The sequence below is a fragment of the Chamaea fasciata genome, unplaced genomic scaffold (assembly GCF_029207755.1).
Source record: "Chamaea fasciata isolate MVZ Bird 193981 ecotype frontalis unplaced genomic scaffold, bChaFas1.0.hap1 SCAF_1, whole genome shotgun sequence".
NCBI lineage: Eukaryota > Metazoa > Chordata > Aves > Passeriformes > Sylviidae > Chamaea > Chamaea fasciata.
Window position 1 is genome coordinate 64694301 of NW_027094086.1, and position 27534 is coordinate 64721834.

General features: G+C 38.6%; 1 protein-coding gene across 1 annotated transcript; it reads left to right on the forward strand.

The window, feature by feature from the left end:
- The first annotated feature begins 7 nt into the window (after positions 1-7).
- On the forward strand, positions 8-27221 carry CLPTM1L (CLPTM1 like). The gene is made up of 17 exons (XM_066184997.1): positions 8-249; positions 1156-1256; positions 2631-2820; positions 3582-3724; positions 5614-5692; positions 9553-9670; positions 10141-10235; positions 11757-11841; positions 13147-13250; positions 14615-14680; positions 15661-15711; positions 16403-16485; positions 18301-18335; positions 18623-18678; positions 18765-18809; positions 21927-22042; positions 23295-27221. Exons 1-17 carry the CDS (start codon positions 76-78, stop codon positions 23371-23373), a joined length of 1620 nt encoding a protein of 539 aa, XP_066041094.1. The 5' UTR covers positions 8-75; the 3' UTR covers positions 23374-27221.
- The last annotated feature ends 313 nt before the right edge of the window (positions 27222-27534 follow it).

Sequence of the window (27534 nt, forward strand, 5' to 3'; positions counted from 1 at the left end):
GCGAGCGGCGGCGGCGGATCCCGAGGTGGGCTGCGGCGGGGGGCGGTCGCCGCCATCGGCACCGGTGCTGTCACCATGCTGAGCCGCAGCTCCTTCACCAGCCTGGTGGTGGGCGTGTTCGCCGTATACGTGGTACACACCTGCTGGGTCATGTACGGCATCGTCTACACGCGGCCCTGCCCGGCGGCGGCGGACGGCGCGGCCGGGGGATGCGTCTGGCCCTACTTGGCTCGGAAGCCCAAGCTTCAGGTGAGCGGGGCGGGCACGGCCCCTCGGCGCAGCGCCCAAGTCACGGGCTCCTCGGCACCGCCCCTGTCCCTGTCCTCTGACCCCGCTCCTGCCCCCTGTCCCTCCCTCCCTCCCGCTCCCTCGGCCTCTCGGTAGTGCCGGGCCTTGTGGAGAGCTCCCGTGGCTGGTGCACGGGCAGGACTTGGCTTCCTGGCTGTTAATGATTTTGTACGTTTGCCGTCACACACGTACTGGTTAGGGCAGGGTTGCGGAAGAAATGCTGGGCCTGTTTAGTCCGGAGAGGACTGAGAAGGGATCTCATTAATTCATATAAATATCTCGAAGGATAGGTGCCAAGGGGTTGGTGCCAGACTCTTCTATGTGGTGCCTGGCGACAGGATGCGGAGTAATGGCCATAAACTAAAACACAACAACTCCCACTTCAATGTGAGGAAGAGCTTCATTATGTTGAGGGTTACAGTGTGCTGGAACAGGCTGCCCAGGGAGATGGTGGAGTCTCCCTGTCTGGAGACATTCCAAACCCATCTGAATGTCTTCCTGTGTTACCTGCTCTAGCTCACCCTGCCTTGGCAGGGGGTTGGACAAGGTGATCTCCACAGGTCCTTTCCAGCCCTGACAGAGACCCTTTCCTTTTCTGACAGGGTCTCTGGTTCTGTGAAATGCCTCCACTTCCTTCAACTTCCAGAACATGTCATCCCATTAAAATGTATTTAGTGGCTGTGTTTCTGCTCCCAAAAGGAGCTGAAAGACTTTTGTTGAGCACACTATTTTCTTTCCCTGTAAATACAGCCTTCCTGCAAATGGGAGAATTAGTGATGCTAGAAGACAGATGTATACTCTAAATGTAGTGATGCATGAATTTATTTCCATACTCTTTAATTTCTCTGTGCTGTGTTTTGATTTCAGTTAAGCGTGTACACTACTACACGGTCAAGCATTAGTGGTGAGAGTAATATAGATCTCGTTTTGAACGTGGAGGATTTTGATATTGAGTCCAAATTTGAAAGGTAAGAGTCTGGACAAGCAGTATCCAAAGTGTCAGAACGCTTTGCTGAATTCTGAAGTGTACATCCTAAGTAGGAGTTACATGAAGGCAAGGTAGAATTCACTCTTGGTTAGCTTGGATCAGCGTGCTGTTTTCAGCCATATGGGCAAGCATTTTGCAGAGGTATGCCTTACTTATAACAGTAAAAATTACTTTCCATTGAGGAAATCTAAAGACAAATTTGCCTAGAAATGCTTGGAACTTGCCTCTAATCACATAGGTGGACGTGATTAGATCACTGGTTGCATGTTTTGTTTTGTTCGTAATTGCTGTGGCTTCACACCTGGAACAGGACTAAGATGTCAAACCATGTTCTCCTTTGGAGTATTTTAGCAACACACTTTTCCATAACTATTTCTCTGCTAAAAATCACACGAGAAAACCTTTTTTTTCTGATAGTCTGGGGTTTGGAGATCTTCTGAAAAGATACTGGTGCTAAGGCTGTGCCCTCTGAGAAATTTTTTAGTAGAACACTGCACTCTACATACACCTCTGAACAATTAAAATGACTGGAACTGCTTGTTTTGTTCCTCATATTTGCTATCTCACTTTTTTTTTTGTTTGTTTGTTTAAAGTAATTGCCCCATTCTTGACTCTCTTATCGTAGTCTCCAAGGTTATTTAACTCTCTTCATTTTCGGTGACTAAAGAACTTGTTTGCTGCTGTTTAGGTTATGCTGAACTTCATCTCTGACAGACCTTACAAGAAATGTTTTACTGACAGAGTCTGCTAAGCTATTGAAAGTATTCAGAGCAGAATAAGCTGAGCAAGACTACAGGAACAGAGGAGGCATTATGCAAGGGTGCAAGTAGGATGATTTCTTGGCTAGTACAAGGGGAGCGACTTCATGGTTTGAGGCTCCAGTTTAGAGTTCTGTGCTTGGCATGCCATAGCTGAGAAGATATTTTATTAATGCAAAGCACATGGCAAAACTTTGGGATTTTCTTTTTAAACTTTGTATCGTGTATACAACCTGTGATGCATCTTCAGCACATGAAGAGTGTTTTTTCACAAGTGCTCTCATAACTGTGGCCCTGTGACCTGCCAGTAGAGGAAGGCAACAAAAGAATTGATGGTGCATAGGACTTTACAGTCCTGTGTTATCTAGGGCGATAAAGTAGAAAGTGGACAAAGGTTAAACTCTCTTAATATAATAGTAAATCTTTGGAAATGCAGATATTGTGATATGTACTGGAGTATAAGAAATTACCCCATTCATCCATGAAACATGTTAGCCAGCAGTAATTGTTGTGTTCCAGGCAACCCAAATGTTTAGTAATAGCTAAATATTTCAGCAGGAAATGTCATCTCATAATATATTTATTTTGTATTTTAGGACAGTGAATGTCTCTGTACCAAAGAAAACCCGAAATAATGGCACGTTATATGCATTTGTATTTCTTCATCATGCTGGCATTTTGCCTTGGCATGATGGTAAGCAGGTGCATGTAGTGAGCCCTCTGACCACCTACATGGTCCCCAAACCAGAAGAGATTAATTTGCTCACGGGTGAATCAGACACACAGGTAGGTGTGTGTTCCATCTATAGAAGAGCATCTGCAAAATAAGTAATTTCTTTGACAGACACTTCTAGTGTTAGTATCTGCTGTGCTTGCATCTTTAAACTAATGATGATACAACAGAAAAAAAAAATGAAAATCCTCTTCTTGATTATCATACTAATAGCAGACCACTCAGCAGAGCAGAGGCCGAGCTCCTTAAAATGCTGGCTAGTTATTAAAACACTTCCCTAATTAACAATAATTGTTTCACATTCTGGTAGAAATACTGTATTGCTCTGTAACAGCATGGTGCTGCTTTCTATTGTGAATTGAATTCATGTGAAGTAATATGCTTTGCTGTTGTAAAATAGCAGAATAAGACATGAGGACAAACAGATAATGTTTGGTTGATCATCCATATCCTTTTGACTGTTTTGAAGTAGCATCTGATTATTGTACAGTCCTGATTTCAAAGTGATTTTTTCTCATTAGTTCCCACATTCCCAAGGTATGAAGGTTAATTAGATAAATATTCCTTCTTGATGAACATGGCTGTGAATAGAAACTGAAGTTTTTCAGTGTCAGATTGTGGTGGGCCTTTAAAATCCATTCTGTCATATTTGAGCAAAATACTTGATCTGGTCAAAGTTAAGGTAATTTGTTTCTTAGTGGGCTTCTGCTTTGTAATATAGTTATTGACTCCCTGGATTCCGTGAGTTAGGTTATTACCCTATTCAAAATTTTGCATTGGTTAACACTATGTATTTTTATTCTTTTTAAAAAAGCAAATTGAGGCAGAAAAACAGACCAATGCCCTGGATGAACCTGTGTCTCACTGGAGGTCAAGACTAACCTTAAATGTCATGGTGGATGATTTTGTGTTTGATGGATCATCCCTCCCTGCTGATGTTCACCGTTACATGAAAATGTAAGTCAGTGACTTCATTTTGTCAGATATGATGCTATTAACTTATGGCACATTTCTTCAAAAATCCTTCTTGTTTTCCTTTGGTATTTTATGTTTAAATGGGCACCTAGAGATAAGAACAGATGCTCTTAATGCTTGCATTTTGGTAGTGACAAATTGCTGCTAAGATATTATGTACTAGAAAGCCTTATTGGAGATAGCTGGTTCCTGGGCAGCTCAGAGTTTAGAATACTCTTTATGTGTGTGGTTATCGTAGTAAGGCAAAGCAGGACTACAAAGAGACAGGTAAAATGCTACAGCAGACTTCAAACCCATTTGTTCTCTGATTATCCTTCTGGCCTTCAGAGCAATTGCCATCCCTTGGCCCTTTCTAATTATCCTTCATCTGCAAGGTACAAACTGCACAAACTGGAAGTGCTGAAGGGGCACAGCTGATGTCCTAGGATGTCTTTTTTTCACCCTTTATTTTACTTTGATAGTGTGTGTTCCTACATTATGTCATTTTCCTCAAGGAAACACTAGCAGACAGGGATGGGTTTTGAGGCCCCTAGGTGCAGGCAGTGGCTTCTGCTCACAGCTTGCTTCAATCACTTCCAGTCTCGAGCATGCAAGTAGTGCTGCATAGGCTTGTGCTGCTGTATGGTGATGCCTTTCTCTACAAGTGCCCTCTTAAATCCAGGAGCAGTTGGTTAACAGCAGACCCCAGAGCTCTAGGATAGGTTTCCAGCCAGAATAGATAGACCCAGAACAAGAAGGGATTGTTGGACTGGGGTTGATGGACAAGGAAGTTTTTTCTGGTTGATTTGCATCAGTGCTGTTTTGTTATTGCATTATACAGGAAAATAGTTTGGATGTGAACTAACCTGCTGCAATTTCACTAACAATAGCTTTAATCATAGTTGTTACATGGAAATCTTAATCACTTCAGTTAAATAAACAAGCACTATTTCTGAGCCTCAGTTTAGTACTTTTCTGTGTTACTATTGCACGCTGTGTGTTTAGTGTGCAGTCTTTCTTAGCATGCCTAGAGACTTCTTTCTTTTGTCAACAGCTAAAATTCAACTTTCAGGCTTTAAAAAGCTCCATGATACTACTTTCATAGATTTTTAACAAGAACATCACAGGGTAGATAACTGCTTTTCTAGTGAAGACTTGAAGAATTTGTTTCTGTTGGGGCATTGGTCTAAATACTTTTCTAAGATGCTGGCAAAGCAATTGCATGTAGATCACAATTTGCTAAATAATTTTACAGTAACCAATTTGATAGAGGGCTTGAAGGCTAGGAAGTTTTTATTGGATTCATGCAGGTTGGTGAAGTGGTAGAGCAACCCAAATGAGAGCTTCTGTAGATGGCAGAGAGGATTTCTGCTCCTTATACGGTCCCTGCAGCAGTATCAGCCATCACATTCATGGTCCCACGTGGGCCAGAGCATGAGACTGATGTCCTGCCAGGCACTGACCAGTGGGGGAGGTGGTGGAAAGGTGTCATGGTCACAGGAGGAGGGGATATTTGAAACAAAGGCTACAAATATATGGCAATAAACTTCAGCATGTTTCTCTTCCACAGACTTTTTAAATATCCCTTGGTCATGCAAAAGCTTCAGCATCATCACAACCAATTTCATTTGTATTTTTATTTGCTTATTCTGTCTTTCTGCAGAAGAGTGAAAACAAACAGAATTTTTCAGTAGTGGTATCTTTCAATGAAAGATTGGTTCTAGGCTAGTGGCTAATTTCTTGCTGTGTGTTAAAAGAAAATGTGCCTGAAAAGATGGTGGGAAATTTCTACATGGATCGATCTGAAATTGATGAATGAGTGCTAATTTTGAATAAAAGTAGTTTTCTTTTTAGATCACTATAGTCATAAAATCCATGTTTAAACATCCTAGGGTTCAGTTGGGGAAGACAGTGCATTACCTTCCAATATTATTTATTGATCAGCTAAGCAACAGAGTGAAAGATTTGATGGTGAGTAATAGAATACCTTTAATTACATTTAACAGTAATCTTCAATGTTGTTTTAATTAAGATTTTCTCATAGGTTGTTTGCTGTAATGAAAAAGTGTAAATGCACAAAATGACTTAATGACCATTTAACTTAATGTGATCTACTGTGGTAACTGCAGAAGCTGGACCTGGGTTTTGAGACTTCTCTCTGGCAGAAATATCTGTCAGTCACTGTCTTCTATTCCACCAAAGATGTTTGGATTCCATGGCTTCTGCCTTTTGGGTGGATGTGGAGGACATCACTGTAGCACCACCAGTGGCAGGAGCATTCTCCTCAGCAGTTTGACTCCCTAATATGAAGAAGTTGTGTTAGCATCCCAGAGTTGCTTCTCATACCTTCTAGGCATATTGACAATATCCACAGCTGATAGTGGAGCTACACTTGAGATAAGTCAGTAGCTGTTCTCTTATCTCCTCGGAATTCACTTGTGGTTAAATTTCTTGGTGCTGCTCTTTATCATGTTAGGATAACTTGAGCACCTGGAAGTTTGGTGTTACAGTATGTTCAATGTTTTTGTGCACTCAAATAAATCAGAACTTTGAAACTTCAATAGTGGAATTACAGAAGGATGAAGTTGGATGAGATTTCTGGAGATTGCTAGTCCAATGCCCCTTCCCAGAGTAGGATCACATGGAGTGAGTTTCTCAAGACCTTTCCAGTTGAGTTTTGATTATATACAAGGATGGAGAGGCCACAACCTCTCTGGGGAACCTGCTTTAGTATTCAGTCACTGCAGCAGAAAAAAAAAAAAAAAAAAAAAAAAAAAAAAAAAAAAAAAAAAAAACCCAGAAAAAAATTAGAATCTTCTGTATTCAGTTTTTGCCCAACTCGTCTCTTGTAGGACATGCAGTTCCTTTCCTAGAGGTTACACATGGCAGTCCCATTTATCTAAATCATGTTGATGTTAGCAGCTTTTAGTTAAGCCTTGCAGTTCTTTTCAGTTGCACTGATTGGAGTTTGGTAATTGGAATTACTGAGGACAACAGTCCTGGGGAATGTCTTAAAACTGTTAAATGAGCACGTCTGGATTATGCATCTTCTAGTTGGAAGCCTTTGTAGATGTAAATTTCCCCTAAACCTTCTAAATTGTCTCTCCAATTCATTACTTTAGCTCAAACAAAGGATTTTGTTACTTAGTATTCAGGATAATCTGTATGAATTTGTGTCCCTTCCATCCCAAATTTGTACAGCACAATAAACTCCTGAGCATTTGTTACAAGTCTTAATAGCAGTTAGTTTTGTCCAATATTTCTTTAGATATACATTTGTAATGTCTTTATTAGTAGTTGTTGTCCTTTGTTTTATCACAGCTCATCCAGTCCAGTTCAGTACATTCATGTGAACTTCTAACTGGTCAAGTCATGTACCCTGTTTACAAATAAATTCAGCATTCTCATGTTATTTATGACATTCCTGCAGTTGTGATGCATGTCACAGTTAACGCTATTATAACTCGCTGCCTTAGAAAGTCATTAAAGATCCTGGGAAGTGCTGCCAAGACTATTCCACTAAAACCTGCAAGCTTCCCATTCAGCACAGGCTTATGTGATGTCTCAGTAGTGACTGGCCAAACTGCTCCCAAGCCCTGCAGAAAGAGTGGTCTTGTAGTAAACATTCTGTGAGAGAATAAGGGGTAAGTGAAGAGCGGGAAAGAATAAGGAGATAAGGTAATACAGCTTTTGTGGAGCCAGGTTAACATTTGACTGTAAATAGGGGCACAGACAGTGTCTGTTTTCTATGCCTGTCGTAAAAGCATGGAGCTGAAGATGTGTTTTTCCTGCTTGTACTGGGCTGTATAGATTGTCAACTGACTCTCATTTTGATCAAGATGTAGGTCTTCTGTGGTAAGTACTGCTGTCTAGAGGTTAGGTGTTCCTCATATTTTTAATTGCCAATGCTGGGGATTTGGGGATTATGCAGAATTTAATAAAGAGATAATTTTAAAATTCATACCACTGAACTTACTTGCAGTGTTTGCACATGTCTTTTAGTATTGATTAAGCAGAGTGCTAGAAGTAACATGTGATGCTCTGATGCCATACTGCAAGAGTAGGTTGTATTGCAGCGATTTGGTCATTCCTGACTTTTAAAAGCTTTGCAACTGGCACACTCACATAAAGGTTGTGAGGCACCACTTGTGGGCTTTTCGTTGTTTGTAGAGAAAGAATTCATTCTTCTAATCTTATCATTATTTTAGTTTGCTTTCGGTGTTAGAGAATTCCCATCTCTGTCTTCTACTGCAATCCGATTTTCTCCCTACACTATCCCTAACTCCTCCATAGTAATTCTTTGTCCCTGAAGAGTGCATTTGTCACATGCTGCTTACCCAGGCATTTGCAAAATTTTTGTTGTTTGTTCATCCTCCACAGATAAAATTTCTTTTCTCTTTCTCCCTTAAATTTTAATGCTGTCTTTGATAGACTGATAAATATAAGTGAGACAATTGAATTAAAAGAATCCTTTGAAAAGGGGATGCAGTCTGGAAGATGTTTATATAGTTTTTGGTATATAGCTTTTTCAAGCTGTAGAATCTTGACAGTGTTCTCTACAGTCAGTTTGAACCACACTTGATTTTTTGTTCCATTCAGTTCAGAGATCCCTGACACTGTTCTAGTTTCTCAAGCTTTTCTCTCTGCCTGTATTCATATAATTTTCTCAGCTTCCCTTCCTCTCCCTCATGTGCCTGCGTGTTCTGCCGCTGTCTGAAAAGCTTACAGAGTCTTGGGAGGGTGGTGAAACTGAGACTTGTTTGTACTCACTGGAGGAAGAAAGAGTGAATGGGAGAATGAACATATCCCTCAGTTCACCTCTGACTGATAAGTGGGGAGCCTAAAACCGTGTTCTGTGTCACAAGAATCAAAAGCAGCCCATTCACGTCAGTTGGGTGTCAGCTAACTAATCACTATAAAGCAGATGCAGTGTAGAGTAGCTGGTCTGAGATGGGAATTATGATTGGGAGTAATTAGGAGCCTGGAGCAGTACATCTTGAACTCTTGCAGAGAGTGCCTGTCAATCTGTAGTCCTGAGCTATCCTTGGAAATGTAAAACATACTGCCTGAACTTGTACTGGGGTAGGTGCTGAGTATTTTAACATCTGAGAGGACAAGGGGGTTTTTTGGGGTTTTTTTTAAACCTGTTTGAGAGTTGGATATGGACAGCTGTCATGCAGAAGGAGCTGAGGGAATTTAAGACTTTGTTTTTCCAGCTCAAGTAACATGTAGATGATACAGTAGAGTTAGCAGAGATTTATTTTTTGGAGAGCAGGAAAAAAGTTTTTGTGACACCTCAGATCCCAAAGTTATCTTCCTTAGCTTTAGCTGTAGTGTTTTCACTAGCCTGAGCTAGTGGCATCATCTTACTTCCCCACCCTTTCAATTTCTCTCAAAATCAGCCTCAATGTAGTAAATCTATGACTGTGGCCTTAAGGATACAATTTGTTAGTTGGTTAGGTTTTTTTATAATATTCTGCTTTCAGTAATCTTAGCATATGCATTCAGAGAAGAACTGTCGAAAGAATTACCTTTAGCACACGTTTCCCACTTTATGCTGCCATTTCACACATTTGTATACAGGAACAGTGAGGTTGCCATAGGAACCTTAACAGAACAAATTGCTAATTTAACATTTCTTGGGAAAAACACAAGGACTTCAAACATGGTATAGAAGTCTAAGATCTTACTCCCTTTAAAAAACAGCTCTTAAAATTGTGTGATTAAATTATAGTGTGATACAGTCACTTTCTTTATTTAAAAAAATGAATGGAAGTAATTTTTGCCATTTTTCTGCTATTAAAAATGAAACATGTCTTTTTGAAATGCAGGTTATAAATCGTTCAACAACAGAGCTACCTCTTACAGTGTCATATGACAAAATGTCTCTTGGAAAACTCCGGTTTTGGATCCACATGCAGGATGCTGTGTACTCCCTCCAGCAATTTGGTATGCTTACTTTTAATGACTTTAGGCCAAGAAACCACAACTAACCCCTCAGTTTGTATCTTTTTACGTGCATAGATGACACTTATTTTTTTGTGGATAGCTGGTGAAGAGATTTAATACTGCAAATCTTGTGTTATTTCTCTTTAAGTCAAAGATAAAAATATATGTTGACATGTGGTAGGGAACAAGAATACAGAGGTGAATTAACCATTTTTAAAACATTACAAAACACACTGTAACTGCGTAAGTTAAAGGCTTGTAACTGATGGGTTTTGTTCATGGCAAGCTAAATAACTTCCGAAATATAGGTAGATTAGGATTTTACCAATAAGGCTTCCATCGTGTTTTGGATTTATGATTCTTTAACAAAACTTGTGCAGGTGACATAAGATTCCTTTCATACTGGACTTGAGCATAACAGCAATGAACTGTCTAGTACTTCTTGCTCAGTGACTTGTTCTTTTTCATAGGATTTTCAGAAAAGGATGCAGATGAAGTAAAAGGAATTTTTGTTGATACTAACTTGTACTTTCTGGCTTTGACATTCTTCGTAGCAGCATTCCATGTAAGTGGTTTTAGTTTTTAGGAAGTACATAATATGAAAAGAAGAAGGGGGTGTGTGTCAGACTTTCAGGCGCTTCATTTATTAAGAATTATTCTTGGAAATAGTAATTTCAGTAGAGCAATGGAAATATTTTCTGGTACAAGTCAGCTGTATTTCCAATACAGAGTTAATATAAAAATCTTAAATAAGACAGAAATTTGAGGTAATTATATAGAAACTAGCAGTCTTGACTGAAATATAAAACATTAGCTCCATTATCACCTTTTTTTTTTTACGTTGTAGTTGAACCAAAGGCCCTAGAATTAGTATGCCTGTCAACATTGGTTCATATTTTGTTGACTTCTCCCAAGATTTACCACTGCAGTGGCATAGCTGCGGCACCTATACTAGGGTTTGAGTTTCTGACTTCTAATCCCTGGAGGAATGTTTAGCTGATGTGAATTGCTTCCAAAAACGTTCCTGTAAAGTGTGGAGCACTCTTTTTTTTTTTTTTTTTTTTTTTTTGTTCTTGTTTGTCCCTTTCTTAGCACTGGCTTAAATCTGAATCTTGGTTTTAATGAACAACTTTTTTTAGACACTGGAAACATTTTTGTAATCTACGGTTATACTCAACACAGTTCCCATACTCTGGGAGAGATAAGAACTTGGAATGTTGTGTTTCTTTATTCTTACATTGCATACAGTTGTTTGGAAAGTCTTAGACTTCCATGACATATTAATTTAATTTTTCCACTCTGTTTATCAGGTTGCAAGGTATCTGTAGACTGGGACAAGCTTTTCTGATACTTTTTTCTTTTGTGTACCATTTTCCCAAATAATAATAATAGTAGTAGTAAACTTAAAACACCTCCCATAACAAACACCACAAAAACAACTGAAAATTTCTTCATTGAAATCCACTGACCCAGGAATTTCTGGAATCTGCATTTGATTTTTTTTTCACACTGAAGGCTTAAAGGAAATAACCAAAAACTATATTGAATTAAAATACTGAAGAAAATAAAAAAGCTTCCCACAAATAAATTGAATTGTAAAATGTCCTGAAAGTTTAGGTCAACTTAGTGACAAAATACAGGGGAAGCCTGGCTTGCTGGATTGTAGGATGTTTTTTCTGAAGTTTTGATATTATCCGAGTGTAAATTGACTATCAATCCAATATAGAGCATTTTTAGTTTAATTACTATGCTTTTCCCCGCTCTGTCAAGGAGGTGTGTGTGGTTCCTCATGGTTCTCATTCTTCACCCTCTACGATGAGTTGCCCTGTCTTTACAGGACACTGATTTCTGCAGCATTGCAATGGTAGTATTTGAAATTCATCCTGTCATTTTGCACTTCTTTTAGATAGAGCCTGGGCTTCTACAACAAATTTCTTTTGAGCTTTTATTTGTGAGTCTTCATTTTCATTTCTGAAGCTTCTAAAATGGGAGGTTTTTTAATACCATGTTGAATGCCTTGTTAACCTTTGCAGTCTCTAATTAGTGTGTGTTTGAAGCAAGTGAGTGTGTTTCTTCCTATTTGCAGCTTCTCTTTGATTTCCTTGCATTTAAAAATGACATCAGTTTTTGGAAGAAAAAGAGAAGCATGATTGGGATGTCTACAAAAGCAGGTATGGACTAGAATACAAAGTGTTATCTATGTGCTGTCTGTTTTATGGTGTGTGTTCTCAGTCTTGCTCTAAGTTGACACTTTGCAGGTTTACAGAGACAACAAAATGAGACAGTTTATGTACGAAGAAGAGGTGGCTAACAGCCTACACAGATGGTTCTAACTTTGTTAGTTCTGTGCTCAGGTATATCTTGAGTTTAAACACTTGCATCACCGTGGAGGTTTGACTGTCTTGGAACTGGGAATTAGATTAATAGTGAGTTAGTTACCATGTTTTCCTTGCTGAAGGAACAGAGAAGTACTTTGAGAAAAGAATGAAGACCAAAAAAAATTCTGTGGGTGGAGAGAGTGTGCTTTCATGGATAATGCTGTTCTGCAAGTCCTTTGTGTTCCTTGTAGATAACTACAGGTTCCAAAATATTTGTGGGTGGAAAGTGCTGTATTGTAATGCTCTTGCTTGATCTGGGCTTTGATGTTAACAGGAGCAATAGAGGCTCCTGGGGTGGGCAGAGGGGGAGAGCATGGGAGGGTTGACTTGATCTGTGTATAGGAAAGATGAGAGAAACATAGTGATCTGACATCCTGCCAAGCTTTCCTAGAAACAGGTGAAGGTCTTTCCAATAGCTTCTTTCCAATTTTGATTATGAAGCAAAATTGCAAACCTGGAGTCACTTGATCCCTGAGGCTGTCCCTAATTCTGTCATATTTACACTATGATAATATGATGATAGTATCATAATTTATGATGAACAACATGTTTTTATCATGTGGAGAATCCATGTATCATTTTTATGAGAGTGCATTTGTTTTTTTAAAGCAGTTGTACTGCTGTTGGCATGTGTATGCCAAAAAGTTCATAAAAATTCAAAACGGTCCATGGAATTTCAGAAATAAGAGTCAGTTGCTACTTTCAAAACTCACTAAAGTCAAATTCAAAAGACTTAATATTTACAAGCAATGAATGAGTTTCAAATACTGACAGTATATTATCTCACAGCCTTTCAGTTTCCTGGAGATAAGAATCATGTGTGTGGTTCCTAATTGTACTCATATGTTGCTTCAGTACAGAAGCCTTCATTAAATGTTCCAATTTTCTTTCAACTCCTGTGATAAAGGTTGCATAAAATGTTCTTGTTCCCTATTTGCCCAGAGATCACTGGCTGTTTCTGTATCAAGATGTACACAGAAGGAATTCATGCTTCAATTGTCTAAGACAGAATTGCACTAAATAGGCCATCAGTCTTCTGTCATCTCAGCTATTCATTTAAATATTAATAAGCCTTTCATTTTCATTTTTTCTGTCTAGTGCTTTGGCGGTGCTTTAGTACTGTGGTAATATTTCTTTTCCTTTTGGATGAACAAACAAGTTTATTGGTACTGATCCCAGCAGGCGTTGGTGCAGTAATTGAGGTGAGTTCATAAAGCTATAGCACCAGATACCAGTATTTGCAGCAACATCCAATAGTTTATAGTAGAAAAAAAATGCTAAACTAGTTACTGGAAAATTCTGCTGTAGCTTGCATGTCATTGGCTTTCAGTGACAGAGGAGATTGTGTCCCTTGATCAAATAACTAAACTGGAAGTATCAGTTTTTTTCTGGGATGGTCCAGTTGTTATTATAGAAACCAAACACAGAATGATGCTGAGGTTCCACCTAACACATCACCTGACAGGCCTCACTCTGGCCAAGCAAGTATAACCATGTCAACAAGCCTCTATGGAAGCATTGTCAAAGAGCAGGCTTGTGCCCATAACTAGTGCCAGGACTGAGGTGGTTGGGGAAGGACAAAAAGGAGGAGACTGCTCCCTGTGTGCATGATTCTGTAAGTCCACATCTAGTCAGTGGGTTGTAGGTAACACAGCTGTCTCAAAGTGACAGCCGTCACAAATGGACAGTATATATCAGAGAAGTTTGTCTGCTAGGAAGAACTTTTTTCACAGCTTGGACTTACGTCCTGTTTCTCATGCAGTACGAAAACAGTGACATTGATTCTGTAAGAAATAATTTTCTCACTTGTATGAAAAGTAACAGTAAGGAATTTACTCTATTCTCCTTTTTTTTTTTTTTTTTTTTTGTTTGGAATATATGGTGGGTGAGAAGAGAATATTGGTGTATCTAAAGTTAAACAAATGAACCTTGTCCACAAAAAGTTCAAGGAGTGTAGCTCTCTTGAGGAGCTGCATTGCCTGAGTTGTCAAATCTGCATAACAGTGTGGGTACATGAGTGAATTTTCAGGTGAACTGAAACTTTTGATTTATGTTAGGGTCAAGCTGTTACAACTGTACAGTTAGTAACCAAATAATTCAGTGAATTCACTGATTTTTGCCTGTAGTCCACTACTGAAATGTAATGACCATGTAAGCAACATCTTAATCACTGTTAAGGGTTCTGAGGCACCTTCATCAAAGACACATAAAAACTTGAATGACAGGTTACTACTGGGACTTTCTAAGTGGGGTGCATGTTGGTGCTAACCCCACTTAGGAACTGCAATTCACATATCGTGGAATGACTACATTACTTCACTTAAACTACATTATCTGATAAAGAGACTTAATAGTGCAGACTCACAATGCTGTGTTGTTTGATGACACAGCATTTGGTTTGTGTAGACACAGGTAGTGTGTGCTGCAATCAGGCTGCTACTGCTTTACGCAGTGGGTGATTAAAAGAGGCATTCTGGAATCTTGATTCAAATTATCTGAATCCTTCATAAGATGTTTCTTTGTTTAATAATCTTTTATGTGCATGTTTTGTTTTTGCTAATCACAGCTCTGGAAGGTGAAGAAGGCCTTGAAAATGACAATAAAGTGGCAAGGTTTGAGACCCAAATTTCAGGTATAGTAGACATTGCCCTGTTAACAGTTACACTCTTGAGTCATCCATTTCCAGGTTACTGTGCAACTTGACTTCTAGGGAAATTAAGATTTTTTTTTTTGATTATAAAAGTTTCCTGTGTACACCTCTCTATGAATGGCTTAATCCAACAGCAGGATGAGTATTTTCAAACCTGTTTCTTTGAGTTCTCCAGAAGAAGCAGCTATTTGTATGTATTTATGTACACGAAACTTCAGAACTTCTCTGTCAGTCCTGCTAAATCCATATAGGTGGGACTATTGGAAAGGCACTCTTAAGTGACATCATGTTTTGAAATAAGAAATTGTCTTTTTCATGAACCTGTAACTTCTCCATTGTGGAACTAACAGATGATGTGGCATGTTCTGGGGACAGTACACTCTTAGATGATTCTTCTGGGTGAAATGCAGTGCTGAGACTGCAGAACATGCAGTGGCAAAGTGCAGTCTACACTGAAAGTTTATCTTGGTAGAAGAAACAGTTGTGTAATATTCAATGTTTCTTCACAAGAAGTGCTGAGGTTTTGTGCTGCTTGAAGTCTATGTGTCTGGAGTGACTGGTGGCTCTGCTTGTTCCTGTGTCAGTAATCAAGGAATTGTGTTTAAGCAGGCAGAAGTTCTGGCCATGTGGAGATAATCCATAATTGACCTCTTCATGGTTATTGCTTTCAATAAATGCTTCCTGTATCTGACAAATTTTTAGCTACTTGCTTTTGCTTTGTGAATTCTGTTGTCTCAACTACATTTTTCTAAGCAAAGAAGTCCTGGAAGTTTGCTGTAAAATACGAGGTTACAGGTTAATCTTATTTACTTACCCTATATTTTATAGGCTGCACAGGACAAATATATGACTCTCCTATACAGAAGCTTTTAAAAGATTTGTTACCTGCTTCATGTAGGGAGTTGGACAGCAAATGCTTTACTTCTGTGTTCTGATGTGAGTATGGTTTTCATGTGTTGCAGTTTGGTGCATACAATGACTCTGAAAAGAAAACTGAGGAATATGATGCCCAGGTAAGAGGGAATCCTATGACTTCCAATCTACAAAGTCTGTATATGTCACCTGTTGATGGACTGGTTTTGCTCTTTTTTTTCTGTAAGTGTATTTTCCACATCCTCACAGTTGTCCAAGGGATCATTATTGTGTAGATGATCAGATAGTGAGGATTCATTCTGATAATTTACAAAAGGAAACAGTGAAATAGTTCTTCTGGTTGTTGAATCTGGTTGAGGCATTACTGTGAGAAGCAGAATTGCAAGTGACTTACATGAAGAGAGGTCTAAAAGCGTTACCACTGACAGATTTGAAAGCTGATATTTGAACTGATACTAGTATTTGTTATTTGTACTTGTTATTTTTACTGAAGGAAAGTTCACATGGTTCCTGATTTCTGAAAGGACTTGAGCATAAGTGACAACATTGGTGTTAAGTAGGGAGCTACTTTTAGACACTGATCTTTGTGCTGTCTCTTGGTGTCTACAGTCTAAGGTAGAGTCTAAACTGGGATTTTGGAATTTTCACCACAATTTTTTTGGAATTTTCACCACAACCACTTGAAGTGGAAGCATAGTGGGAATTATAGCAGACATTTGGGAACAGATAAAGATTTTCAGGAAAAAATTACATGGCTGTCTTCTATTTTATGCCATGAAAAATCCTTTCAAATAGAATGTGAACTAACAAATAATTTTCTTTGTCTATTAGGCTATGAAATACTTGTCATATTTGCTGTATCCACTGTGTATTGGAGGTGCAGGTTACTCCTTACTGAATGTCAAATACAAAAGGTACTGTAACTCTATAAATTATCTTATATGGAATTGAAACATTCCCCATTTTTTCTACAGGGTTATGGAAATCAGTTGTTAGTTTGGTGCCAGGAACTGTAAACTTCCTTGTGCTGTCTATATAAAGTGGAACAATCTAGATGGTTTTTTAACATCCTGTAAGCAACAGGCTGTTGAATTTCACAAGTAACCTGATACTGCTTTAGCATAGAATTCAATAGCTTGCATACATGTCAATCAGAAGAGGAGAAAGCAGGCTGCCATTGATGTTCAGAGGACCAGTTGGGGATGGGAGAGATGAACAGAATTCAGGGGTTGAACGTGTCCATTAGCAGAGAGAAGCAAAAATCTTCACAAAATTATTTGCTTTGAACAAGAGGCTTCTCTGTTCCCAAATATGATGGCTATGATGGCAAGCAAGCAAAAGCATTTTTGAGAAAGGGCTCTTTATTCCTTTAGAGTCATGGACTTCCTACAACATAGTAATACTTCAGCAAGAGCTGGACACTCAATATTTCATGAGCAAATGAAATTCTTGTCCCCTTTCACTCAAAATAGCTGGTTAATTTTGTGTTGGGGAGATGCAAGCAAGTGTGCAGCCATGAGACTTTGTAGGAAAAACCTGCAAACACAAGCATGGTGATGGCCATGCAGGCATTTTTTAATAGTCCTTAGGCCCAGATGGAATGGGAGAAAACAAGCAGTAGTAGTTTTTCCTAATGTTACTTTAAGCTGTTGCTGCATACGTGAGCTGTAACACTCATACTAGAAACTGGGGCAATTTCTGGGCTATTAGAAAAGCAGTTTTTTCGAAGGGTTTTTGACTTGGTAAGCAGCTAACAAATATGCAGCATTTTAAAATGCTGCTTTTCTGACAAAATTCTTGAATTTTTTTAGTAATCCAAAATACTGTATTTCAGGTATTTTTATGAGCTGCAGCTTAAGGAAGTGAAAACAATTCATATGATAGAATTCTTGCCATTGTTAAATCAGTAAGGAAATGTGATAGAACAAGTAATCTTAGCAGTGGATTATCCTTTAATCTTGGAGGCATTTTTTGATGCATTCTTTAAATGCTTATGGATTACTGAAATGCTGCTACTGCTGTAATGTTGCTATTAATGTGTCAGTAACACGGCAGAGCAAGTTTAATTTTAAATGATGTAACCAGAGCATGACAGTTACTAGCTGTTCCCAGGATTGCAAGCAGAAGTATGGAATTGGATCATTGTCCGTAGCATTACCATTATTTTGTTAAGATTGTGCTCCATTGAACATTTAGGAAGGTTATTAGATGTAAGGAGTGAAAAACGTAGATTCCTTGTATTTACTTTCTTTTTTAAAGTACCTACTGTTGTGGTTTGCACTGAATGGTACTTGTTTGAAATTTGAGAGGTCCTTACTGTGCCATATTAAGTGACTCTTTAATATTTAGAATCCAGTGTTACCTTAATATAGCCACTGTGCACTCACAGTATTGCACACAGAGTGTGCATATCTTATGTCAGGTACCTGATTATCGACACAGAAAATGGTCTGTAAAATGTCTGTAAAAGTATAAAAATTGTCTGCAAAAGTATAAAAACAGGTGATGAACCTCTCAAAACTTCTTGTATGGACTGATAAGCATTGTTAGCTTAAACTTCCTTCTCTGGAGCCCCTCCTAATCCAAGGAATATGTGAGGTATTTCGTTCATGCATGGAGTAATTTGTAACATAGCCATTTCTTGGAGTAGTCAGTGTGCAGTGGTGTATAGGATGTGTTATAATTTTGGCTGAAGAGAAATATAACTGTACTCTCTTCTTTGTTTGTAGCTGGTACTCCTGGTTGATTAACAGTTTTGTCAACGGTGAGTCCCTTCTGTTCTCTTTTCTCTTCATATTTCTTCAAATAAAGGCCAGGATTCAAAAGTAGAATATTAACGGCTGTCATTTGAATCAGTGTAATACACAGCCATAACTAATAACTTATTATCACAGCGATTAAAAAAGGGAGAAGAATCAACTCAAAGTGAACAAAAGAATTAGATGCATCTTCACTCTTTGGAAAAAAAATGAGTGCAAATTACTAATTATGAAATTACAGTCATGTGATGAACATCTGTGCATTTGTTTGTTTTCCATATTTCATCTTCAGGAGTGTATGCTTTTGGATTCCTGTTTATGCTGCCCCAACTATTTGTAAACTACAAGGTAAGACTGAAAAGTGATGAAAGTCTAGAAACTTTTCTAGTCTCTTCTTCCAGATTTTATTACAATTTGATATTTTTTATCTCTAGATGAAATCTGTTGCACACTTACCATGGAAGGCTTTCACATACAAAGTAAGTAAAGCTCTAACTTAAAGTTTGGTACAGTCATTTTGAAAATTACTTTCTGTAAGAAACAGACTAATAATAAATAGCTTAAGTATGGCAGTACTTTTTTTTATTTTAAGAACTAAACTTGCTTGCAACTGTCCTTAAAAAAAAACCACACTGATTTTCATTTCTCATAATGACTGCCATATGATGAGAATACTTGTGTCCCAGTTTTTATGATAATACTGCTTTTTGTACTCTTGGCTGTCTTGTATGAGTGCAGATGTTGGTCTTGCAGATAAATTTATCAGTCTCAGTTAATTGCATTATTTTAAGAAGATGTCAATGCATCACTGACATGGGATAGTTCTCAAGAAAGTGTTAGGAATGCTAAAAGACCTTATTTTGCCAGGTTCCAGGAGCAACCAGAGACTGAAGTAATGTACACTGTGAATATACTGTTCTGTGCTAGGGTGGTAATTGTGAGCTTCTGGGCAAATGTGAAGCGGATTGTTCCACAGGGAAAGAGGGTCTGCACTGTCGTGTCCCCACTGCCTAGACTGCCCTGGTAGGAAATAATGCAGTGCTGCAGCCAAGCTCAATAGCAGACCTTGGAGGGGGAAGTTAGTTTATTTAAAAACAAAATCAGCTCACTTTGATAGCTGTATGTCCACAGGCACCCATGTGTGTGTCCAAGTGGTTTGTATAGTATTCAAACACCAAGGTGATAGACCATAGATAGAAGTATCCCAGTCTGGATTCCATCTGCTGTTGTGGATAACACCACCCACTGTTGATTTCCTATGTCTCCTAAATTCTCCCTCAATTGGTAACTCTATGCTGGTTTTGTTCTTGTACCCCTAAAGAGCTGTGAGTGTTTTGACTATCATTTCCCACCAATCCAAGTCATTAGGATTTTTGTACTGTGCTTTGTTTTCCTGCCCTTTGTGTCCTGAGAAATCCTAGCTGGATGTGCTGGGATCAAGACCCTGATGTCATCACCATGTACTCTTTTTACTTGTGCTTCCACTCATAAGTGCTTTCATTTTTCCTTTGTGCTGATATATTGCAATTCTCCAGAACATCTGTACTTTAAAGGAACAGTGTTAAAAACTGTTCAAGGTATCATGTCCAATTCTGAACAGAAGATTTGGGACAAAAGAACTGAAACATATACATATAAAGAGACTTTAAAGGCTTCTTTTCCATTTCTATGAGCCTATAGCAATTGTCCAATTTTTGCTGCCTTACTGTTTTTAAGGAAACAGAGTGCATCTAGGAAAACAGATTGAAATGTAGCTGGTATTAGAATAGCAAATAAGCTGTGTTTGATGTGGAAATAGAGAGACAAAAACAACAATAAACACAATATTTCAGGCATATACTAGCCAAATCAGCATGTTTCTTAAGAGGAGGGAGCAAAAGGTATATTAGGGAAGTAAATTCACAATTTTACTTCACCCAAAAAAAAAGAAACTGAGCAGAGACATCAGCAGTTAAATAAACAACAGAGGGAGGTTATTCAAGCAAATAACTTTTAAATCAGTTTGACCTTGCTGAACAGCCTTTTCTTACAGAGCATTTATGGCTCCTGTTTAGATGCTATAGGCTACCCACAACAGAGGCTTGTGTGTGTGGAGAAAGAAGTCTGTTTTTGTTTTTAATTATGTTTAATTTAGAGAGCTTTGGAGGGAGTATTTTACTTTTTTTAATGGATATTTAAAGTTGTTTGCTCTCTTCTTCACTTGAAGTGGACAGAAGAGTCTGACGGCTCATCTGCGATCATTGTTTTAAAGAGCTTTGTTGGGTTTTTTTCCTCAATTTGAACTCTGACTTTCCAGTTTCTGTGCATTTTATGTTTATGCCCTTCATTGTTAATAAAGAGTATCTTCAAGTGTGGTGATCTCAAAACAAAATTATCCGGTCTAAACACTGCTTGGGCTGCCTTGGTGCCTTCACTTGCAGTGGCTTAGGAAGACTGCCTGTGTGCCTGAAGGATGGAGCACTTAGCTTTTTCTTCCTATTGTCATTGTAGGATGACATATCCTACACTCACCTGGGTGTTGACTTGGAAAGGCTGTCTTTTCCAGCTTGCCAAATTTTTATTTTTGCTCCATGACAAACATTGCACAGGCTTGAGAAGTGCTAGCCATATTCTTCAATCACTTCAGATTGATGGATTTGTTTTGACCTGGCAGAAAGAGCTCTCCTGTTGTAGCTAAGCAGAACTCTGTCCTGTCGAACACCCCCATTTTCTTCCATCATATAAATGTTGGTTTGTTTTGTAGAGTGAATTTTGTGCTTATATCACTTGCCCCCTTCTTATGGTATGGATTAGCATACGTCTTGCTAAACTGACAGAAGCCATGTAACTGACTGAGTTTGTTAATCCAACAGTGAATATTCTTTGCTGGGTTGGTTTCCTGATGTTTTTAGTGAGTTGAAACAGTTTATTGCAACTTGAGTACTAGAGCTGGTGCACTGTAAGGGTTGATGTGTGCAGCCTCCCTGTGGTCAAGAGCCAGATCCAGAGGAGTTGCCTTTTGGCTAAATTACCTTTCTTTATTGCTGCAGAAATAGAGCCTATAGTATGCCTAGTTGATTGGAAATGGTGTAGAAAATTATCCATCTCTTATTCAAGACATGGTTACTTCCAGGAAAGCACTGAAAATATTTTGAAGTCTTTCCAAGGCTATCAAGTTAATGTTCTTAAGAGCAATAAATTAACAAACTTTGAAAAAAATTTCTACAGGAAACGGAAGTCAAGTGACATTTTGTAAATCTTGTCATTTCAGTAATGAATGAACAGAAGTCTGGGGGTTTTTCCAGTTCCTTTTGAAGTTTTCTCTGAAATTGAGTCTGTGTTTTTCCCCTCCCATGACAATACTCTCACTTACCTGAAACAGTACTACCTCCTTTTTACTTGTAACTTGTGGTCTGTAGTAGACAGCATGGTCTTCATTAAAAGAAGACATTTTAAAGTTTGCATTAATTAGTTTTGCAGCACAGCCTTTAAGTGTTGTTATAAATATGGAGGAAGTCTGTGTTCCCACACAAAAACATAGGAAGCTTCTAATGTTGTATGACTGATGACTTCCTTTCTTCACAGCCAACTGAAGTATACTTTTCTTTTATTTGCAGGCATTCAACACCTTTATTGATGATATATTTGCTTTTATCATCACTATGCCAACATCTCATAGGCTGGCCTGCTTTAGAGATGATGTTGTGTTCCTGGTCTATCTCTACCAAAGATGGTAAATACTCCTTTAATATGGAATTAACCTTTAGATGGTTCCTTTAATATTCATTACAGTTTTTACAATGCTATAGATGGTTGCAGTCTTGTTGCTATAGAGAACTGTAGATTGGGATAGAATTGGGCAGAAGTTTTATACTAAAATAATATATAATATAGTATAGTATGGTCTGAATAATGTTAGTTATGTGCATGTCTAGTGAAGGGAATGGTGGGCAGGGCACCCTGCAAAGGAGATCTCAACACAAATAAGAGGAACAAAAACATTTTCCCATAACTGATAGTAATCCTGGACATGATACTGAGTAGTCAAAAAATTCTTCTTCTCACAATACTCAGACCTTTTGTCAGTTACTCCTTTTCCCTCCCTGCAACATCCTTCTTTTCACCAAATTTGGAAGTTCCAAACTCCCCTCCCCTCCTCAAAAAAAACCAAAACAAACAAACAAAAAAAACACAACACAACAAAAAAAACCCAAGTAAAAACTACAAAAATAAAAACCACAAAAAAAGTCAAATGTGAGACATAAATACCTGAAATAAGGGGAAAGAGAGAGATTCCTAAGCTTCTATTCACAAACCCATTTGGAAGTTCTGGGCTTTTAACCCCTGCTGGGGGCCACATCACCATATGCTCAATGTGTGAGGCATGCTCTCCAAGGTGCTCTGCAGGGCAGTAGTGAAGGATGTTGTCTGATGGGGGACTGCCCTGCTCTGCTTTTCTATTTATCTGGTTTGCAAAAACAAGTTATCAAGTTCTCTTTTAAGTTGAGTACCTGTCAAGTTTCAGATTCTTTAAGTAACTAAAATCAGGTGGGGAAGAAAGCTATATGTACTACTTAAGAAATATGGTTCATAGTGAGGTTACGGAAAGTATATTTATGTTCCCAAGGATAAACATTTTTGTTTATTGTTATTTTTGTAGAAATTAAGCGGTCAGCAGCTTCTGCTAGGGGCTGGGCACTGCTGACAAGTTTTAGAGGTATCCTGGATTGCTTGAGAAAAGACTTCAGCCAAGCTTTAGGGGAGCTAATACATCTCTTAAGAGGTTCTGTTATGACACAAGTAGTTGAGTCATATTGTGAAGAAGCTGATATGTCTGTGCAGAAAGATGTTGGGTTTTGCCACAAATGGGAATAGAGAATACGATGACAAAGAAATTCACTTTTAAAATTAAGCATCACAGAACTACTTAATTCCTTCAGATAGGAGACTGTAATGTAACTAAAGATTTGGGTTTTTTCTGCCAGGCTTTATCCTGTGGATAAGAGCAGAGTAAATGAGTTTGGAGAATCTTACGAAGAAAAGTCAAAAAAAAAAGGCTCATAGAGAATAACTAAGAGCTGAAGAAGATTCTGACCCCTGGACTCTTACTCGCTTTGTGTATTACCTGGTCTTAAGGAAGGAAAAACTTATTTAAACAGAGTATTTTTAAAGCTTATGACAGAACTACGTGGACAATACATCTTCTATATTGCCAAAATCTAGTTTTGATACCCTCCTCTTTCAAGACCCTCTTTTTCCTCACAAGGTCTTCAATCTGCCAGATGACATTATATAAACTTCCTGCATTTCAGCTTCTCTTCAGTGAAAACCTAAGCATCTTGACCATTGTAATTAAGATCCAAATCTGTGCTTTTAAGACACGCAGAAACTGAAACTGTGATCCCTGTGCCACTGGGCTATGAAAACTGAAAAAACAAGACACTGTGTTATGCCAGAATCAAGGATTATTGCCAAACTGGGGGCTGTCAAAAATAAAAGGTATCATATTGGATTATATTCTACTTACAAATCATTCTCATTTGATAATGGAGATAATGGAAATTGTAAAAATTGTGAATTTGTAGCTAAAAAAATACATTGTTGAAAATATAGGATAAAGGTAGATGGTGGTGTTAAACTTCAAATTCCGCCACGTTCTTCACCCACAATATGGGAGAGGGTTACACTTTTCCTAAAATGAATGAAGGTGTGAAAAAACTGTAACATGATTTCTTTCAATAGGTATGCAAGTTTATAGAAATCCTTTTGCATTGTTGACAAACCTGATTTCTTGGCATAGCAGATATTCATGTAATGCAGATCATTGTTATGTGCTTCTTAAATTCTTCATCAGTTGCTACTGCAGTGCCCTACTAGGCCAATTCTGTTGTGTTTCAAAAGGAATAATTCCTCAGTCTTTTCCCCTCTTCCTCCCTGCCCTATCCTATTTTTCAGATGAAACACACATCATTCAAATTATTTTGCTCAAGTACAGGTTCAACAAACTACACAGATAGCCTGATAAAGAACAATTCATACCTTTCATACAATTTAAAATCTGTACTCCATGGGAATGGAATTCATTAAGGGAGGTATTTTGATCTGTTTCTTTCAAGTTTGTAAAATATGATCAGGTTAAATTATTATACCAAAATCCAAACTCCACAGCTGTATCTAGAAACCACTTTTAAAAATGGTTAGAAAAATTTTAAATTTAAAATCTTTAAAGATTTTTTAAAACCAAGTTTCTTCGTAACTGTAAGTGAAATACAAAGTGCATTCCTTTCAATAGTAAATAAAATACAATTTAAAAAAATCAAAAAGGCAGAATTATAGTTTTCAATTCTAGTTTTGCTTTGGTCAGTAGGTTTACAAATAAGCCATAATCATTCTTAAGTTTATTAAATTGCATGTTGTTTGTGCAAGGCTGTTTAACCCCAATTTGTCATGAATTGAAAATATTCATTGAATAACCTTGAAGAACACGGGTCAGCCCCTGTGGTCTGTAACTGCTTTGTGAAGTGGATTTTATCCAGTTCTGATACTGCAAAAGTCCAACCATATAAATATTTGGGTCCCAAAAAGATAAAGAAGTGTGCCTGCCTGTTGTGTTTTGCTACCGACTACAGTCTTTCCTGTACTGAAGTCCTCCTTACACACTGCTGGCAATGGAAAGGAGTCTTGAAGTGAATATTTACCTCCTCTTAATGTCAAAGGCTCTGTATGCTGTTAATTTTAACTACAGATTATTGATTTTAGCATTAAACACACCTAAGTAAGTCTATGCAAAACTGGGGTTGCATTGGCTGTATCTTGTACCTGTTTTGAATGTGTTTAGAATGAGCTCTTTGCTGTTAAGCAAACTAAGATTTCACATTAAGTTAAATGTGCGTGAAAAGTTTTCCTGATATAAAGAATGCATATAGCACTTTCCCTTTTTGTGCCATTTCAAAACAACCAAATCATCGGTTCTTCTAGAGTAGCTGCACAAAGTCCAAAATAGTGTATCTGGGTATTTCTGATGTTTCGTTGCTCATTTTTGTACACAGCTGTTGAAAAATTGCTCTTGCACCTTTACATACTGTGAGTTTACTGCTCTTCTGTCTTGCATTTCTTGGCACGGCCCTCATGATATCCTATACAATAGTCATAAAACATATAAAATTAGAACATTTTAAGTCTTTAAAATGAGCAAGACTTTCCTGTTCAAGTCATTGTTTTATGCATTCCATTTCCAAATAAAAGTCTTGGCATACAGGATAAAGAGTTACCTTTTGTTACTGGAAAGAAAGGTGGTTAAAAAAACTGTAAGTATTAACTTTGGAGATACTGAATTATATATTTTAACTTTCTAGTTGTGGTAATGACATCAGCTAAAAATGTGGTTCTGTATGTGAACCAGCTTATGCTGGATAATCAGTATCTCCAATCTGTTTAAGTGTCCAAGAGTAACTTTAAAACTTCCTCACTTCTAATGGGATTTACTGTTGTAAGCAACTAGGTGATCATCTCACATTCTCATCTTCATTAGGCTTGTAATAGCTTTGGAAATTAAAAGATTACTGTAATCTGGGGCTGGGGCTGTTTTAGAATTAATTGAGAAAACCATCATATGCCTGTGGAAGCTGCTCTTGCCCAGGACTCAGCACTGCAGTCCTGACTCTCTAAGGACATAAGTGACTAAAGGCAGCTGGCTGGACTCTGTGGGTGTAGCTGGCCGGTGGCACAATGCCTTTGTTCCTGCACGGCTCTGCACTTCCATACCCTGCTGCTTCCTGCTCATCATTTCCTGCTGCTGCTCTCCAGGAGGCAACCTTCCACCCCTTGGACTTTTTCCCCAGGAGCCACAGGACAAATGGATTTACAAAACAGCGGCAGCCCAGGCAGGATTTTCTTACCAGCAGAGCTCAAGAAGACTACTTCTGCTGTCCCTCTGGAGCAGAGGCTGTGGATGCTGGCAAGCTGCAGCCTCGGCACCAGTGCATGTTCCCTTTTAACACAACACTCCAGTAACTCAGCTACAGCACCTACAGCTCAGCAACAGAAGCATTAAGACACATAATTCTGTGTCTTAATTCATAATTTGTCTGCAAACACCATGCTTTCCAGTTTTTTCCATCAGAAGATAAATCTCCTCTTGAAGAAGTAATATGTGGCAATTTACTGGTAATGCTGGTACGCTTTACAGCTTACAGCTTTTCCTTATAGTACCATCTAAAACAGGTGGGAAGGGACTTCAGGAGGCTGCCCACTAGCAGCACAGCCTCTTCTCCCTCTTGCAATGCTAATTATGCTTTCCTGTAGTCCTGTGTAAAACCCTCTGAATAAATCTAACTATAGGTGTTAAGAAATGGAGAGCCCAGCCTTCCCAGATGCCCGATGAGAGTCTTTGACTGTTCCCCCTCTCCCACTAAGGGAAGTTTAGCCCTGTGTGAGGATTGATGCACTTTTCCAGTGGTTGCAGGAATATAGGAAAAAGACCTTAAGCTGTTAGAGAGCATCAAAGGAGGGAAACGAGGATGGTGAAGGGCCTGGAGGGGAAGCCAAATGAGGAGCAGCTTGAAGTCACTTGGTCTGTTCAGCTTGGAGAAAAGGAGACTGAGGGGAGAGCTCATCGCAGTCCAAAACGTCCTTGTGAGGGGAAGCAAAGGGGAAGGTTCTGATCACTCTCATGACCAGTGACAGGACTTGAGTAAACAGCATGAAGCTGAGTCAGGAGAGGTTTAGTTTGGCTGTTAGGAAAATGTTTCACCCAGAGGGTGGCTGGGCAAGGAAGCAGGCTCCTCAGAGAAGTGGTCACAGCATCAACCTAACAGCGTTCAAGAAGCATTTGGACAATGATCTTGGGCACATGGTGTCAGTCTTAGGAATGGTGCTGGAAGGGGCCAGGAGTTGGACTTGATCATCCTGATGGGTCCCTTCCAACTCAACATACTCTATTATTCTAATTAAGAATTTTCTCTTAGTATAAAGGGACAATTGTGATGTCTCCTTTTTAAGGACATCTGGAGCTAATCAGTTTGCTTCAGCTTTTTCTTTCAGCTATTCTGTTTCTTAAAACTTTTAATAGTGGGTCCCTAAAAATCCTAGTTTGATTGGGGTTTTTAGAAACACCCCTCCCCCTTTCATCAGAAGGAACAGAATAGGATAGCTTCTCCTGTGGTGCCTCCAGCTTTCTGTTTAGTGGTACAGTGCCCTTTTAGTCTTTGCCAAATGGTACCCATA